The sequence below is a fragment of the Pomacea canaliculata genome, linkage group LG7 (genome assembly GCF_003073045.1).
Source record: "Pomacea canaliculata isolate SZHN2017 linkage group LG7, ASM307304v1, whole genome shotgun sequence".
Classification (NCBI taxonomy): Eukaryota; Metazoa; Mollusca; class Gastropoda; order Architaenioglossa; family Ampullariidae; genus Pomacea; species Pomacea canaliculata.
The window spans coordinates 28,915,230-28,934,518 of NC_037596.1; the positions used below are offsets into that span (position 1 = coordinate 28,915,230).

Genomic DNA, 19,289 nt, shown 5'->3' on the forward strand with positions numbered 1-19,289 from the left:
CCACCGGTGAAAAAGGGGAAAAAAAAAAAAAAAAATTTTTTTAAAAAAAAAAAAATCCCGCAAAAATAAGCAAAAATGGGGGGTTTTTTTTTTTTTTTTTGATTTTTTTTGGGGGGGCAAATGAAACAATTTTTTCAACTTAATTTGGCAAGTTTAAAATATAAATCTGTTTTTTTTTTTTTGTTCCCCCCGATTAAAATGTTTTGTTCCCCCTTTTTGAAAAGTAAACAGTCCCCCTCTAACCCAAAAAACAAAGAAAGTTGAGAAACGAGGAAAAGAAAAACTGAAAAGCTTTTAGTAAAACTACTAAAAACTACTAAAAACATTTTTAAAGCGAACTTATCTAAATGTTTACATTTGTATAAAGAAACCGTCACCGATATTTCAGGTCTTTATCATATGTCTATAGTGAGTTATAAGCTTTAGAAATAAACAAGCTTACTAAGACAAGAAACTGTAAAAGGCAAGGGAAAACAAAACAAAACAAAAAAAAAACTTCGTAACTGCTAAACCACCCTTTATGTTTTTAAAATCTCTCAGTGATATGTTTAAATCTATAAAAAAAATGTTTAACTAAATTTTAGGCCTGTATCACATGTTAATATAAGTTATAGGGATTTTAAGTAAACAAACTGTAGCCAAAAACAAGGAACGGGAAAAGAAAGAACAGAACGTTAAAATTTAGTAACTTTGTTTTATCTCAGCCGTCCATGTAATTTACCTATGAATAAAACATTAAATCATCTTTCAATGTGTTACTTTATCTAATTTTAACATAAATAATGCATTTCATTTTTTTTTTTGTGTACCCAAATGTGAACTAGGCTTTAGAACAGTATACAGCAATAAAAAAATGGCGTTTGAGAAAATTGAGCTACACAGTTATAGGTTTAGTTTGTTATATAGAAGTTCAGTGTCCACTAGCTTCATGGTGTTTTCCATCCTTGATCTTTTTGCTATCTAACATTTAGTAATGCTGTTTCAGGAAATATTGCTTCCACGTTTTGTGAGCAGTAATGAGCAGTGAGCTGATGTAGCAGCATTAGTAACAAACACTCTCATCTTTCTTAGCCTTCAGTTGCAAAGTGATGGGATGAACATGCAATATTATAACAGTAAAAGTGTTGCTATAGATAAATAGCAAGCAAATGGTTTTTTTTTTATTATTTCAGCATGCATCGGTATGTAGCTAAGCTTTGATGTCGTTTGATGCTCTACAGTCTACATCATACTAGGTACAGATACCAAATATTTTATCATAAAAATCTACTTGATTTACCAGGAATTCTACTAGAATTAAACGCACATTAGTTCCTACCGCTACAACAGTTTAGTTTTCTAGTCTAAATAAAGCGCTAGACGAAAACTACAATAAAAATACAGTATAGGTATGAGTGTACTTACATCCTCCTTGGACAGGATTGAGCAAAAAGCAAGCAGCCAGTACCAGGAACATCATGGTGCTGAATGCGCGTGTGTAGTAACAGTGACACTATTCAAAGCCCAGCAGACGACAGAAAACCTTGCAGATAAGCATTCCGGGCGTACGTGCCGTGTGCAAAAGAGAAGCGCTGGTTTGAGCCGGAAATGCTATTAATAAGACTGTGTAGTTCCCTGGCGCAGCCATGTATCCGTGTTAAGGCTTTGAGTAAAGCTGCACATCCTGACGATATTGTGTGTAAAATTATATGACCGGAAGCTCTTCTTATTTTTTATAATAAAATTACTTTGTAATTTCTTCTGGTAAGATTCCAAAGACAAGAAAAATTTTATGTGATGTACTGTACTTTCAATGCTGCAATGCTGGAGGGAGGGGCAAAGTTTCTCATTCTCTCCACTTTGAGAATTCACAGTTCACGCTTGTGTCAGTGTGGTATCCCGATGATTTTTCTCTGGGAGGGCCTCACCCGGCTGAACTAATCATTTATAAAGCTCAGCCAGTCTATCAAGCACTGTTTTATTACTGACGAGATTTTGTTGTTGTTGTTCTCTTACTTCATTTTGCACTTAAGCACACACACAAGCGCCACTATTGGACTAACCGCCTACTTAACACTAAACAAGCAAACGTTAACCAAGCTAGCGTGAATAATAAGTTACACTATATACTCATTTTGTTACCTAGCTAGTCGAATACATGATAGACTTAGTACTACCTATTGGATAGGCAGGTAGTCATTCGGACTTCATAAGAATGTGCGTAGTACCAAAAAAGTACTAAATTTATTGTAAAGGCTTGATTTCTGTTATGCAGCGACAAGGGGTCAAGGTTTCTCACGACTGTGCAATACTTTTGAGGCATGGAAGTAATTTTTGAAAAGAGACTTGCAGTGGAGAAAAGCGTTTCTTCCTTTCCCTCTTTTCTTCTTTTACTCTATTAGTTGCTTGTACACACACACACACACTTGCACTTAGTATTATCACCAAGAAAGAGATATTGGATAACGGAAAAAAGACTTTACAAAGTAATATAAACTTTCGTCAAGTGCTTAGTAAAACGAGAGCCAAACGGGTTTACACCACGCACGCACAAAGCGAGGTACAGACAAAATGTCCAAGGGTTGGGTAAAATGAGAATAGATGTTATAATATTTATGATTTATTAACTTGTTTTAAAACTGCTCCCACTAACAGCTATCGAAACAGGATAAGCTTCAGTTTCCGCCAACACTTGTGTCTCAACTTAATCGTTTCCAGGATCCATCCTACAATAGAATAAAATTTAAGATTTGAAGAATAATCCGCAATATCTGCAATCGCAAAGAGGATGCACATACATCGGTCAACGTGACACAATCAAAGCCCCAACAAGGACAAAAGTATGCATTTGCAATCTGAAAATGTTATTTTTTTTTGTAAATTTCGCTGATGAAGGTTATTCTGTCATACACAAGCGAGAATAGGTGAGCACAGAATAATGCGTGCTAGCATATTAATTTGCAAAGTGCTTACATGGAGAAAGATCTTATTTATAGTTTGAAATAAATATTTGACTGTAATAAATACGGAGAGGCTTAATGGCCCTAACTCGGTGGCTGGATGGTGGGGTTATCATTGTCAGCTCATCAGTGAGCGTGGTTTGTGATGATTAATACAAGCTTTTACTTCCTCGAGCTTAGGTCTTTTTAAGTGCTATTTTGGTTCAAAGCGAGCTAGTAGTTGAGAATAAATCGTTTCTATAGCCGGCGTACACAAAATGTGAATGCAAAATCCGTAAAATAATGCACAAGATAAGCCGTCACAAGCACAAATCTTTCCTGTAAGTATGAGACAAATACATAGGTCAGCGTGACCCAATCAAGGTCGAATTAATGACACTTCTATGTTCTTGCCATTTGATCAGCGAACAACCCTGACCACTTAAATTTTTTTGCCATTATTTCTCGCTCTTTTTAACTAATTAAACAAGGAAAACACCTTTTTTCCCTTCTCCGGGTGTGGTGTGGCTTATTTGACAAAACACTTGTTTTCTGTAGCCTAAATTGAGTTTATGTACACATATGCCACTAAAGGGTCTTCATTATCTGATTAATTTATGATATATATATATTACATTAGTATTTGTCAACGCACACTTATGCGTTTATCGAAGTTGTTGTGAGGCAGCATTGTTTATATCCCTTGCAAGAGATAAATTACTCTCCTAATGAACCTGCAATAATGACCCTACAAGTGGCTGACTCTTTCAATGTGCAAATCTTTGGTCAACTACTTTGTCCTTCTCAAGCATCGGTCTAACGTGGTGAGCTCAATTTTATTTATAGTAAGAAGGAAAATAAAGTTGTTGCGAATACGGAGCGAGCTAATAGACAAAACTAATTCGATAAGCTGATGGTGTATTAATTAATGTCAGCCAATCAGCTATCAGGTTTTGTGATGCTTCATACAAAGCTTTACTTCCTCCAGCGGCAGTGTTTCGCGGAGTTGTCTTGTGTCAGTTGACGTACGGCCATCACCAGGAGTCGAGCTGCGGCTTAATTTGACTCAACATGGGAAAGCTAAACCCGATAAGGATTGACCGATTAACAGCTCTTTCTTCATTCGATGGATGGTGGCGATGCATGAAGCGATTTGTCTGGTTAATTTTGATGACGAACAAGACTTTAGCCTGCTACATAGTTCGCATTTTCATCACGCGTCGGTGCAAACTTCTTAGAGGGACAAGTGACGTTAAGTCACACGAGATTGAACAGTTGAACATTGGTCAGTCGGTCCGAAAAGATAGGAAAAGTCTGTTCCGAAGCCAGGGGCACACCTGATCTCGAATGTTTGTATACAGACATTGATGCCGCGGCCCTTGAGATGTCCGGAGCGTTTTTTTTTTTTTTTCTCAGATATCAATATTTTCTTTTTATAACCAGAAATAAAAGTGTGAGAGGATTTTTATAAAAAATAGAACGAAACATTAATACACAATGCATTCAAAAGCACCCCTAACACTTTCATATTCAAAATTTAAGTACCAAAGAAATTCCGTAGAAACTTATCTTTCTCCTTTCAGTACAGTTCAAATAAAAAGGTGGTTCTAAAAATTGACTTATTTTTTGTCACACATTCCTAACCACATTAATTTTTAGGTTAAATTTTGCTTATCATCATCGCTTTAATCCTGAATAGTCTTAAAAATAATACGAAACCATTTTTGTTGTTGAGCAATTTATCTGAGTACAGAGATTGAGATAGATTGATATAGTGTAAGCCCATGTACACATCTTTGTAATCTGTTGTCAGAAAGGACACGTGTAGGACGCAGTGTGTTGTCTGGTGACTCACGTGCCCTCCCCAAATGTCAGGCATGCTAATAGTGGGTTGCATGCCATTTGTAGACAAAACAGAAAATCAGTAACATCTATATCTTGTTAAAAAAAACTGCTACGTTCCTATTCCTATTTTTGTTTAATTCCATTTCCTTTTATTGTCACTTGCTAGTCATAGAGATTTAATCGTACCTGATCGCACTTTGCATTAGAAATAATCCAATCTTGCTAACATTCCATCCTTATTTATAATAGATTGTAGATAAATTCACACAGCATTATTTTTTTTAGAAATCTAGAAATAGAAATAAAAGACAAAGACAGGAAACCTTCATGATGAAAAGGTCCTGTCAATATAAAAGCAGTCGGTCTAAGAAAATACCACCTAGATATATTTTTAAATATTTTTATTTCCCTTCACCTTAAATTTGCAGACACACTAGAAAAGATGCTAACTCTTTTTTTTTTTACAACGAAATTAATGTCCAGGTATGTGCATAAAAAGGCAATATAAACCTTCGACTAAACATTTTTCTTATATATTTTTTTATGTTAACCCCTTAAAAGCGTATATTCGTTAGACAAGACCACTCGGGATATGGCACATCAGAGTGTAGTTAGGCATAATCGAACTTTAAAGTCAGTTCCATGTGATAGTGATTGTGTGTGTGTGTGAACAGTGTCAGGATTAACACTTTATAAACTAAAGCAGCTGCTGTTTGTATGCTTACATAAAAATAGACACAAATGCAAAATATCTCACACACATTCCTTTATTCTGTGATATTTGTTAAAACCTGTTGACACTGACATTAAAAATTAATATATGCTCTCTTAAAAAAATATTTTGTATGTTACAAAAAGGTGATGTCAATACACAGCTACACACAACTAGAGTCTTCTTTGTCACATTATACAGTATTTTGAACGACATTTTATACTAGCAATCTTCAGTTTATGAAAAAGAAAATGCAAACTGAAATATGCTTGCAGCGTGTATAAAACAACCTGATGTCTCTGTTCTTACAATTTTCTTAAAGTCAGTTTTCCACAGTGCATTATCCATGGCTTAATTAACATCGAGTTTCCTCTGTCACTAATGAGTCCATTAATCTCCATGTGATCCGGTGAATTTTGAAATAACATTGCAGAATGTTTAGGTTGATATCGAAGTCAAGGAAGTTCCTCTCAATATTTAACCCTGCAACACAAGTTGAGAAGAAAAAGATTAAAGACAGGTTATACTAACATTTTACTTGTGAAATCACGCTCACCTACGTGCATAGCCGACCCTCTGTACCCACAAACATCAAGAGCCTGTGACATCTGCGCTGAATCACTTGTCGATTTGAAGTTTGTTCGGGTTTTTTGTAAATCACCTGCAAAACAATAAAATAATTGCATCATCCACATCTTATGCAACCATTTTTTTAAATACAAATATCATTTGCTTTTATCTATTGTACTCTATACTCTATAAGAGGTGAGAAAAAAAAAGTCTGGCTGGTTTCTCTTGATGGTTTCCACTGAAACATTCGTAAAGAAGACCCAACGGCAGAACAGCTGAGTATTTTGTTTTGTGTTTACAACCTGAAAATTTTGAAGCAGATTCTCATGTATAAAATCATTTACAAACTTATGTGAAATATACACTTTTTTATCAACTAGTATCTTGTTAAAATTTAAATTATTAACACTTCAACCTACATACATTACTATAGACAACTGTCTATGGTAAAAATATAAAAGTTTACTATATGTATAAAATATATAACATATTGTTAAAGTATATTAATATGTAATAAAAAATATTACTTACAAAAAGTTTATTTAGCACTGACTTCCATGCCAAGTCCGTCCGAAAAAAAATTACAGGTACAAAATTTGTAAGACACTGATGCCCGTTATAACGGTTTCACACGGAATGGAAGACGTAACAGTTTGATATATTGAGGTTTGTGCATCATATGGAAACCGTATGTTCAACAATTTCACAAACATGCAAAGGGTATAAAATCAAAAGAGTGTTGTGTTTTTTCACGATTAATGTGACATCATGACATAGTTTAATTGCCACTTCCACACACCTTTAGACGTAAGTAAGAAATTGAAAGAAGTGTTGCCAAGACTGTTGCTGAAGACAATCGTGTAAAGGCCTGTATCAGCCTGGGTGACGTTAGCCACACTGAGGTCACAGGTCACCGAGGCTGGGGTAGCAGGCATGGACCTCCACGTCACTTGTAGTTTGTTTAAGAACGAGTTGCGCGGCCTGACTTTTCCGTCGACTGATTGGTGAGTCACGTTTGTAAGTTGTGGCGCGGGGTAGGATGTCAAATTAATACTGAAATGTCTTTCATTGCTACTGATGTCTACAGATGGAACCACAACTTGAGTCTCTGTTTTCGGAGCACCTGCCAGCAAAACACTATCAACTGGTATACATGTCACTTTATTACACTTGTTTTTAAATTCATTTCTTACAAAAATCGTTTTTGAAAACGCTTCCTTAGACACACACACACACTTTCTATGTGTCATGATATTTTAGAAAAAAGATCCTGAGAACTTAAAGATTTTTTTAAAGCATGCACGATTCAGTTTTTTAATACATTTGAATAATTGTACTTAGAGTCTAATACTTACATTGGACTAGCAGTCTGACAGTCTGACTGTCATTTCCCAGATCGTTGTTTACCTCACACCTGTAGTCACCTGACTGCTGACACGCGACGTTCGAGATCGAATGGTTCAAATAGTTTTTTTCTCCTTTAATAGACATGATATCTTCTTGTGATTGTATCTGAAGCTTCTCTTTGTTTAGTTCTTTCATTATTACCATATTAGGCCTTCCACTGGCCAGACAAGACATTTTGACTTTGAAGTTCTCAGAGACAGTCACACTTTTGTTGTCTACATTATTCAGCTGGAAGCTCAGCACAGCTGGTCGGTCTGATGAAAAGTCAAACTTATTTAGTTGTTTTACTGTTAATACACATCGTAAACATAGGCATAGTCCAATTTTTCTTATTTGACTTCATGTGTATTACAAGATTATTGGACACACAAATAAAAATATTATTAGTGGTTATTCTGAATTGCATACCTTGAATAATCACAGAAAATGTATAGTTTGACGATAGAGGCAGTCGTTTATCCCCATCAAGTTCCTGAGTGAAGACACTACACGTGTAGAGACCTTGGTGTGTAGAAGAGTTTGCTGGTGTGAGATGTAACTCTTGAGTTCCACTGCTGACAGGCCCGGACCAGGTGATGTTAGCAGGAGGTGGGTTGCTGTCAGCCTCACACACAATAGTGACACTGGTATTGTGAGTCACAACACACACGTTCTGTGGTGGCTGTGGTCTGCACGTGGTCAGGTTAGAGGTTATCAGTATAGATGGCTTGTCTGTAAAATCACAAAACAAAGACAATTGGGTGTCAATGAAATGTATTTGTTTATTATCTATATTTTTTCCAGTCTATTTCAAAGCTTTACATCAAAATCCATTTTGCATTATAGTTAAACGATGCTAAACAAAACAATGAATTAAAGAAAATTTATATAGTTGTTGAACTCACTGGTAATTTGTATAAATCGTATAATTAAAGCACAAGTAATAAAAATAAAATGATTATAATAAAGGGAAAAAACCCTAGTAAAATCTTACAATAGTCAAACTTGTTTCCCCTTTAGAAAGAGTGGACTATATCGACTTCTGCATTTGGTTTGACGATTTTATTCTATGGTCTTTGCCTAAAAATTTGATCGAAGACATATGTTGAAATTTATTAATATGTTTATTAAAGTCGATTTTATTTTATCTTTTGCGTTTCCTTCAGCTTGATAAAGGAGACCTGCACCCTGTTAATTATAGATATATAAAAAAACAAAACAAATCTGTACATTAAATTTTAAAAAAGGTATTTATAAAACTTAAAATATAAATTGTTTCATTCTTTTTATTAAATAGAAAGAGTGGACTATGTATGCAGGTTCTTGAATCATGTGTAACAGTCTACATTGTCACATGCATTTAAAGACTTGATTGACGAGAGAGAAAAAAATAGTCACAGTAGGTTTTAGTTTATATATTTAAGTCGTCTGAGCATAATAGTGGCAATCTGCAGACTGTAGACTTTAGAATCATTACAAAACAAAGAAATATTTAAACCTTAAATATATTATTATACTTTATCTGTTTTTCAATCTGTTTAAACAAATAGAGAGAGTGAAGAACTTTATAGGAAATCGGTAACTTTTTTTTAATTTTCTCGAAAAAAAACCCAATTTAAACAGCTTTAATACTTTTACAGGATATATTTTTATTTTAATTACTTGTTAATATTATTGTGAAACGCGAAGGTTAAATTTGTCGAAACTGATTGACCTTTACAAAATATTGCTCACCGGTAAATTAGACAGTAAACCTACAACTCCACAATGTCGCTAGATAAAGGCGATGATTGAAGACTGTTTGTGTAGGACATGACTTACAAATATAAAAATGACTAGACATGAGGAAATGGCACGCCATTGTTTTTCAATTCACTTACAGTAAACCTGCAACTCCAGAGTGTCGCTCGTGAGACTTGTTGATTGAAGATTTCCTGCATTGTACATGGCCTCGCACTTCACATGACTCCCATTGTGTGCCCTGGTCACTTTGTCTATCCTCAGCTCATTTCCATTAGATACACCTCCGGCATTTTCTGGCCACGTGACGTTGTATAGAGTCCATTTTCTGTACCCACACTTTAATGTTACATTCGTTCCTTCATCGAAAGGATACATTATTTCGCCTGGATGGATTAGTAGAGAAGGTGCTGTTGAAAAAAAACCTGTGAGTTATGGATTGCAGTCAATTTTGAAAGAGAAATAACAGATGATCTTATTTTTAGCTGAAGCCTATATGCAACATTTTGACTATTAGAGCAGTTTGGTTTTTTTCTTGTTTGTTTGGGTTTTGTTTTTTTGTTGTTTTTTTTTTTTTTTTTTTTTTTTGGGGGGGGTTTCTGGTTTTTTTTTGTGTGTGTTTTTTTGCGCTACAGTAGGCGTCGGTCTCTTTCTGTAGAACATTTGGCATGAAACCCTGCGCAACCATCACTTCCATTGGTAAAAAAAAAATTAGGACAGGACTGATTTTATAGAGAGGATTTCCAGCAAAACAAAACAAAAACAAAAATTTGAGTTTAACGGCATATGCACTGACAAGGGTAAACTTATGAGCACAGGCAACGGCAAAGCAGGTAATGTGTGGAATTTAAAGAGATAACAAGCTTTCAGTAGTTTCGAGACATCTCAAAAATGGCCTTGTAGAGAATGAAGTCACTTATAAAGCAGAAGAAAAACCGCAGTTGCAAGAGTCAAGCTCCTAGGACGAGTGGCTAACAACTGCTGTATACAGTCCCTACTTCCCGTTAGGATCATCCATGTTCATCCAACGACCATAAAGAGTATTTTCAAGCTGTTTTATACAAACTAATAAAATTACAATTAAAACGGATATAAAGGAGTCTTACAGTTGCTGCAAAAGACACCGAAAAAATCTGAATCGGAATATTCAGAATTGCCGACAGGAACATGGAGACAGTCGAGTAGGCTGACTTCTTCACCAAAGCAAACTAATATGTTACGAAGTTCTGGTTTTTCCATTTGTCCAGGTGAATCCCATAACTGCACTGCTTCTTTCCTAAATGTAACAGAACAAATAAACACTTAAATAAAACTGGCTGGATGTGCTCTTGTTTTTTGAATATTTCATTTTAAAAATAACTTTGTCACATTACCTTTCTTACAGTTATTGTCAAATGTAACATTGTCTGTCATCATCAAAGATAGCAGAAAACTCACCAGGGTAGATTGAGTAAGCGGCAAACCCTTTTGGCTAGATCGTAGTTATAGACCAATAGTGAATACCACTCATAAGCTAATTGTATCTCCACACGCCCCATGTCCTGTCTAGTGCGACTTGTTCCTTTAAGGCGCAGTCGTTCATGGTCTGTGAAAATGTTAAATTGTAAAATTACTTCTTCTAAAATAACAGTGATTTGTCTCGTTATTAAAACCCTTTAGTCCGATGTTGACTGCTTTTTTATTTGTATTACATTCTTTGTCCTCTTTTATTTCAAAAAATGTCTTTTGTTTGAAAGCGTAAAAAAAATCACTGGACTTAACAATGACAACAAGATTTAAGGAATGAGTAGGCAACCCCTAAGTAATAAATATACAGTTTAAAAAAACTAATTTCCAGTAGTTTAACAACACACTCTGAAACTGGGCGATAAACAACATTTTTCTTCATTTTATCTTTACGAATCTGGGTAGATATAATGTTTCTACTTCATTCATAAACCAACCTATTTGTTTCGCCACTAAAACAGGAAATGTGTTCGGTGCTTCAAATATAAAAATCAATAAATCGTAGTTAATTAACACTGAACGGACAATTTTGTCTTCAATCAATATATACATGTCAAGCAAGAGACAAGGATGATACAAACAACACTAAGCATTGTCTTGAAAGCGATTCATCTTACGATTGCTGCAGATGAGACCAAATCCGTACGGTCTTTTTAAATCATTGTCCCACAATGTGTGGCGACATTGAGTCAAGCTTGACTCTGTGCCCCCACAGTTGATTTGAATGTACTGATTTCTAGGAATGGACTTGAACATTGAAGAATCCACAGCTAGTGCCCTAGAGCTGACAAAGGAAAAAAAGAAAGTGTATGATGTGACAGCACGTTGCAACCAAGTCTGATATATATATATAGATATTTTTTTCCAAAAACTGTCAAAAAAGAACGGTATCACTTGTAATCTAAAAATATATTTATGTGAATGAAATCTAATTTTATTAATGGTCTTCTAATTAATAGTTCTGTTAATAATGACGCGAGGCTATATAATTCCAGAATTTAAATGTACAGCAAAGAATAACACTCACAAGATATTAAAATGCTTGAATAATAAAGTTCTTTCAGCAGGGATCTGTATCTTATTGTGAACTAACCATATTACAAAGACTGCATGACATTACACACCTATTAAAGCCGAGAGTTCTGCATGCCACCGTCGCTACGTAGATACGCAATTGATCTGTGAACACGGGGGCGTAACTTCCGTTGTATAAGACTTCAAGAAGACCGTTACACGGTGACGTCCCTTGAACCAAACGTGCGATAGACTGCACAGCTAAGGATAACAAAACCAAAAACAAAAAACAAAACTTCTGTTTATTTGTACACAACCAACAAAAGTAAAAGAGAAGGAACAATTTGAATTTTAGGGCATCAACTCATAAAAAAATTTTACAATTTGAAACATGTTGGCGGTTTTGTTTCACGCTTAAACTGTCTGCTAATGTGCTATTGTTAAGGGTTAGTAAGTAAAATTTACACAAAATATTGTGCACTTTTTTGCAGGGAAAAAGTAAAATTTTTATTTTCAGTCACTTTAAACTAATGGTAATTGTGAAAAAAAATTCTACTTTTAAAGAATGTTGCTTAAAGTTAAATTAGAGTAGGGACAATTAACCGTGAACTGGGCAAGCTGGCACCACATCGACCTTAGACTGTTGCGACACTTGTCTAGCTACCTCATTCAGCACCGCTGTCTTGTCGGGGTCAGCGAAAACATTTGCCACCCTTACGTGGGCGGCTGCCATCCACTTGTAATTGTGTTGTAATGAGGTTTATGCGAATGCTATATGAGTGTGCATTCAAAAAGTTAATCATTGTGCGCAGGACCTACAAGAAGACCTTTACAGCATTATAGGCAATCGTGAACATGTTTATTTAAATTAGATGTGTGTGTTAGTGTTGATGTGTATGAAAAAAAATATATAACACGGAAATCTGACTTAATCATTACTGTTACAAAAACTACATACTGTCACAGAGGTGGTGACGTGAGACTAAAGAGTGCGTCGATAGTGGCCAAGTCATACATGTCACATGGCTAATAGACTTGTTTTCTAGAGAATGGCAACAGAAAGGGAGGAAACCAGTTAGTAACTGTCGCCGGCAGAGCTTTACTTCCAAGGAGTCACGGAAAGTGGATGGACACTACATGTAGGTTGCATCTTTCTAGAAAGCTGCGGTGTTCTATTTATTATTTCAGATATATTATAGGTTGTCTTTTTTCTGTATCCTTTTGAAAATATAGATATTTTTTAGTAGTTTAATGTTGTTGGAAAAGTCAATATGCGCTATTTACAGGGCCAGAAGATGGGGTATGGAGTCTGGCAGATACCATGGAAAACCTGGACTAGAGATTTAGATCACTTAATCTTAATAATAATCTAGGACACTAAAGTCCAAGGTAAAAACATGCTAACCAAAAGTAAAAAAAGAAGCAGAAGATGTCACTCATGTCATACAATCAGCGCAATTTTGTGTACAACATTTGAACTCAAGGGGCAGCGTTTATACTAGAAGAAAGTTGAGTCCAAGATATCCCCCACTCCAACTCCCACACGCAAACACACATATCTTTAAAAATAGACAAAACATGTTATAATTTAGTGTCACTATCGCATTGATAAATATTCTTACACTGGAAGCATATGACGCCAATGTCCAGTTTCCTGCAAGATTCACTGTCCGTAAGTTGGTCACAGTCGAGGATGCTGGTCTCTTCCCCCTTGCAAGCAAATTGAACCATTAGCTGCTGGGACTGACTTTGTCCAAATAACGAGCCCGGCATAATGGATGCTTCTTCACTACAGATCGCGGTAAAAGAAACATAAGAATGCAAGATTTGTTGTGCATTTATTAAATAACAGTTTTTGAATATATAGATTTACATACACATAGTCATGCTTATATCAGTATTTACATAATTTATCTTATACATTTATAAACACTGACACATTTAAGAAATAGATACAATGTAACGAGTCATTTATAATATGTTCGTATTATTAAAAACAGTTAAAGCTCTCCATCGTCTAATCACTTCTCTAAGACTTACTGTGTTGGGTGTATGTCTGTGTGTCCTTTGAGCTGATGATTATGTGTGTAAAAGTAATTCTTATTTCTATTAATCATTAGCGACAGGTGTTTTTATTTAATTTTTTTTATTCAATAACTTTTTTTTTCAAAAAACTTTCTTACATTGGAAGACCGAGTTGTCTACAAACAACTTTCGGAAAATTGTCGTCAGGGACACACACTGTGAACCACTCACTTCCTAGTTGTAGTTCTACTCGACCTCTGTCAGTTAATTGTGAGCCTGTCAAACGCACTTGCTCTCGTTCTGTCAAAATATGTTTTCATTATTTCAGTACATTTCATCTTAACAACGAACGTATTAGACTACTTAAAAAACGTATCTAATCATTCAAAATTTGTTCAGTACAGGTTTACAAACAGATGATTATAAAAACACTCTTGAAACGAAAAAAAAAGGAAAACATCATAAATACGGTCGGTGCAGATAATTCCGACGTCCTCGTCATGCTTGCAGTTGTGTGTGTACAGTCCTCTGTGTTGACATTGGAGTAGGTCAGTCTCTGACCCTTGACACCTCACGTCATCCAATAGAATTGAATCTGAGCCTTGTCCATACATTGATGATCTCACAGCCAGGGATCGAGCGCTGTCAGAACAACGAAAATGCACCGTAAAGTAGTAATTACTAGTTATTTAATATTTTAAGCAATTGAGATCCAACAAACTTAAGATTATTGAAGTATATTGAACAGGCTTTTTTTTCGCTTTTTCCACAGTCATTTACACTTTAGCAGTCAGGGACTGTCAAGTTCAGAAGGCAATAAAGACAAAGGTAAAGACTATAAAGACTGAAAAAGACATACAGGTTTTTGCAAATTAGTTTTTTGAGTCGGAAAGATTAATAATTTTTACTTTGGCCTCACAGCCACCAAAGCATACAAGTAGGACGCATGACTAATTTAATACATATGATTAAAACCATCTTTACTTAACAGGTTGTAGTTCTAAACAAAACTGTCATTATCATATGTTTCTTGATTGATATTAATAGTCGTAATTACCAAATATTATTTTACCCTAAAAGTAAGACGCTAAAGCTATTTTGGGTGATAACAGTTCAGACACGGATGACCATTCTACCCCATCATGGTTGCCATCCAGAACTTTCTCTGCATGGTTTGACTCGATCTTTTTTTCCATGTTCCCTGAAGACTAGTTCAAGACCAAGTGTCATACCGAACAACATCAGCTTTTTGATTGTTTACTTTTCCAAGAAGGTTTCATCGTGTTTAATAAGAAGAAACCTTAGGATGTATGGAGATATTATACAGCAGATACATAAAAGCTGTTAATGACAAATAAAATAAGTATAAAGATAAAATTATACAATTAAAATCACTCACGTGTTGAAGCCCAGCATCCTACAGGCCACCTCTGCCTCTGTTTTTCCGAATCTGTCGTCGCACACTGTGCTCCATGCTCCATTGTGTAAAATTTCTAGACGACCTTTAGATGTCTCCGAGTTATTTGTCCCTTGTACTAAACGTGCCTTCAGTCCATCTGACAAATAACAGGATTTATGTACTACTCAACCAAATAGTTCTGAGGTCAGGTCTACAGTAACGAGAAAATGTCGTTGATGCAGACTTTTATTGTCTAATATCTATCTTGTAAATCATTCTTAAAAGCTCAAACCTTGTGGAGAAATTGTAAACGGTTTGGTTGTAACGTAGTTTTATTTAAAAGTAAAAGCTTTTCATGTAGTCAGTCTTAACTATAACGGATAAATGAAAATGAAGCTCAAGCTGGCTCCCACTCTTCTGAGGTACAAGAGTATTTCGAGATGTGTCCTATTAAGAAGACTATTAAACAAAAACAAGTCTGCCATTTTAAAAATATTTCTCAAATCAGAAGTTTTTGACTATTCTCCTGTTTTTTGCTGAGATATGGAAGAGGTGTGTGTTGCCTTTTTCCTATCAAATCACTCGCATGTTGATATTCCACCGCGTAACACATCAGATTAGATATACTTGCCTTGTAATCTTCATTTCACAGATATACAGTGTCACAAAATTGTTATCCCTAGACATTGTTGATATACTTAAATACTACCAATCTAATTTCTTTATTTTTCCTATATTAACTTAAAGTAAACCTTCCGTGTGTCAATATGATGCCACAAACCAAAAGAGTTATAAACACAATGGTGAAAACCCTGTCTGCGGTTACTTACCTACATCCTTAAGACAAAGTGCGAGCAAAAAGCAAGTGGCCAGCAGTGTCAAGTCCATGTTGTCAGATGTCGGTCATCGACAGAAACGTCCAGAACACGACAAGACTTCGGAGGACGACTGCGGTATTTAAGGCTTTAGACGTGACAGGGAAGGAAACTTTAGTGAGAAATACGGCATTTCATTGGCTAGAAGGATGGATGGGCGCGCATCTTGGAGAGTCACTGCTGGTTAGGTCCACAAAAATAGAATATGGAAAAGTACTTTGTTTGTTATCTCGAGTGTTGGCATAGGAGAAAGGGTTAGTTGGAAATGTGCAGGAAAGGAATTGAGGATGATGAGAGAGAAGGGAGACACGCTGCTGCTGCTGCTGCTGCTGATGATGATGATGATGATGATGATGATGATGATGATGATGATGATGATGATAATGGGTCACATACCGCATAAAGGTGGAAATCAGACGAGACAAACCAACAGAGGTGTCCTGTTCCCCCCGTCGGTCTATGTAGTCCATCCCTTATCCTCCAGCAGCTTTGTCACACAAGCCCTGGGTATGCACAGAGAAATGGAGAACCCTCAACGTGTTTATGTTATTTAAAGGTTTTATTATTTTGTATGTAGAAACAAACAAATTGTCAGTCGTAATGAGAAGCCTTTTCCATAACACTTACTTAGATGAGGTCTGTGACCTGTGCAGAATATTGGCTTCTACAACAAGAAACAAGGGATCTGTTAATTAACACCATGAGTAAGACTGCAGTGATAGAGGTAGTTATCTAAATGTATTGAGAATAATTTTGAGAGCGAAAAGGGAGAAAAAAAGGGGGAAAAGAGAGTGTTGTTGTAAGAACCTGATCTGCACAATGAAGCTAAGTAAAATACAAAGTGGGTTGTTTACAAGTCTCACTAAGTGAAAGTTAGTAACTTATCACACGCTAACAATTTGGCGAGATGGCAGCTTGTATTCTTAAGGCGGCAGGATCACCCAGAATGGTTGAAAAAAATTTTTTTTCGATTATAGTAACTTAAGATGAGTCATTTTATTCATAAATCTTTTCTCTTTCAGAGGGTAAGTTAAACTTTTGCCAGAGCTATGTAGTTTTTTAGATAAATGCATCTATACAGGGTAGGGGTGGCATGTCAGAATGCTCCAAAATGGTGGAAAATAACATTCAGTCACCTGCAGCATGACACACAAATAATAACCGCTCCCAATATAACTTCTAAATAATAATTACTCCCTACTTCCGTGCACCTCCGCCAAGTTGAAAGCATGGCTTTGTGATTGCTTGTATTCTTATGTATGGGATATAGCGAGATATCAAATTATAAAGACCGAGAGAGATGTAAAAGTTGTTAGCAGACCAGACACATCCCCTCTGTTTTCCTAAAAAAAAATAAACTTCATCATTAGAAAAAAAACAGGATGTGCCTTGTTTGGTGATTTTTATCTGTTCGACTATACCTCCGGTTTGTTCCTTATTGGGCTTGAGAGCCTGTTTCCTTTCCCCTTTGGCGACTACAATGACTTTCTTCCGCCAAACTTGTCCTACGATGCTCATGTCACACATCCAAAATAAAGGCGCTCTTAAACTTTTTCAAAACGAAACACAATAAAAACAAATATTTCACACATGCTACCATTGGTAATGACATTAAAGAATGTTGGTCTATGTCATACAGCACCGTGGAAACTTCTCTAAAGAGGATAAGCTGGGTTCCAATTACAGTACCATTTTAAGTGCATTAGGTATTTGTTAAGAAAAGGTGACTGTAAATAAATGTAATGCATAATAAAGAAATAACAGTTTCACATTATATATTGTGGTTTACATATGTTTATGCCATTTCTACTTTTTTTTAAAAGCAAGCCTCTAAATACAGGAAGCGCTAAGGATGGGGTGCATATTTGTGTGAATGTGTGTGTATTAGTGTGAGTTTAGTTTGTGTATGGTCTCTTGGAAGAAGGGAGAAGGTTGAGACCAAATCGACATCACATTTAATGTCATTTAGGACACAAAGAACTGAAAAAAGATGTTAAGTTTGATAGCGAGGAAATCCGTGTTGCTATCACAGGCAACCATCATGTCTAGCAGAAGAGTGAGAAGTGCTCCTCTCTCATGAACTGATCATGTATGCTTGCAAAGTGCAAAATATATATGTGATACTCTTAGCCTTTTTGGGTGTTAGTGAGTTTAAAATAATGGAGACCAAAAAAATTAATAAAGAGAAGATTTATAAAATAGAAAAGTTATGTAATTAAAATGCCATGTGCTGTTTTAACGAAATCACTCATTGAGACAGCTGATAGTCATGATACTCTCAATCTTACAATGTGCGGAACACTACACGGTCACTAACATAAAATTTAAGTAGGTAGACTCATAAAAACATCGGATTTCTTCTGGCTGTAGTGGTTTATTATTTATCCCCTGTTTTTGATTATATTCAAGTTAATAAAACAATCATACAGGTATCTGGCACAATAAAACATTCAAGATGTTCAGCTCATTATAAGTCATGTTTTGGCTCATAATGCGGACTATGTTATAACCCCAAACTGCATATCTGAGACTTGCAAAAATAACTGTATCTTTAAAATCATATTTAAATAACACAAGAACACACAAAATTGGATGGTTAATTTTTTTTTTATTTTTACTAAAGACGAGCAAGCTGGTAAAGGATGAAGAGATGAGATAACAGTAGGTCAATAGTGTCTACGTCAGACTTGGGCAAAGGCCGGCCCGCGGGCCGGATCCGGCCCGCCTCCTGTCTCTGACCGGCCCGCCCACTGGCCCGCCAGCCTGTATATATATACTATGTATACAGTATTGGGTAAAACTGAGTTAACTATATTAGTCCGGCCCTCTAAAACAATCCCCATTTCTCATGCGGCCCCTTGGGAAAATTAATTGCCCGCCCCTGATCTACGTGATGCCAGAAAAAAATCAGGAAGTTCAAAAGAGCACAAACAGGACGCATCTTGTTAGATTACTTTGGAAGATAGCGACTGGGTTCACTTGAGTTTGAAAGATCGAATCCGGATCCACTAGAGGTTGTCGACAGTACAAGACAGATGATGATGATGATGATGATGATGGCGACGACGACTTTCTCTTCATGTTGTTTCTTCAAAAATTCTGCAATTATTTCACTAAAACAACTGTAATATATGTTTATTATTCTCATCAGTTTTTTTAAACATTTCTTCGATAACATTTTACGCCATTTTGCAGGGGTTGTTTCTTTTGCATCGCGTAGCCTTTTCATGTTCTTGTCCAGACGACGTTCAGCAAAAATGTTAACAGCCACGGTTACCATCGATCAAACACTTTCCCAA

The 19,289-nt window shown here is 35.8% G+C and overlaps 2 protein-coding genes across 2 annotated transcripts in view; both read right to left on the reverse strand.

Annotated features, from left to right (window-relative positions):
- LOC112569307 (soluble scavenger receptor cysteine-rich domain-containing protein SSC5D-like) overlaps positions 1–1,499 on the reverse strand; it is a 155,680-nt gene extending 154,181 nt beyond the window's left edge. The window contains exon 1 of the mRNA XM_025247070.1: positions 1,405–1,499. Within this exon, the coding sequence (XP_025102855.1) occupies positions 1,405–1,459 (55 nt within the window). The 5' untranslated portion in view covers positions 1,460–1,499. The remainder of the gene's footprint in view (positions 1–1,404) is intronic.
- A 4,022-nt stretch (positions 1,500–5,521) lies between these two features.
- LOC112569289 (deleted in malignant brain tumors 1 protein-like) lies at positions 5,522–16,046 on the reverse strand. Its single transcript, XM_025247038.1, has 13 exons — positions 15,946–16,046; positions 15,116–15,272; positions 14,186–14,358; positions 13,875–14,016; positions 13,314–13,480; positions 11,802–11,952; positions 11,295–11,461; positions 10,609–10,756; positions 10,278–10,447; positions 9,312–9,581; positions 7,861–8,163; positions 7,401–7,706; positions 5,522–7,168 (listed from the first exon to the last, which is right to left on the reverse strand). Exons 1-13 carry the CDS (start codon positions 16,001–16,003, stop codon positions 6,801–6,803), a joined length of 2,580 nt encoding a protein of 859 aa, XP_025102823.1. The 5' UTR covers positions 16,004–16,046; the 3' UTR covers positions 5,522–6,800.
- Positions 16,047–19,289: the final 3,243 nt, after the last annotated feature.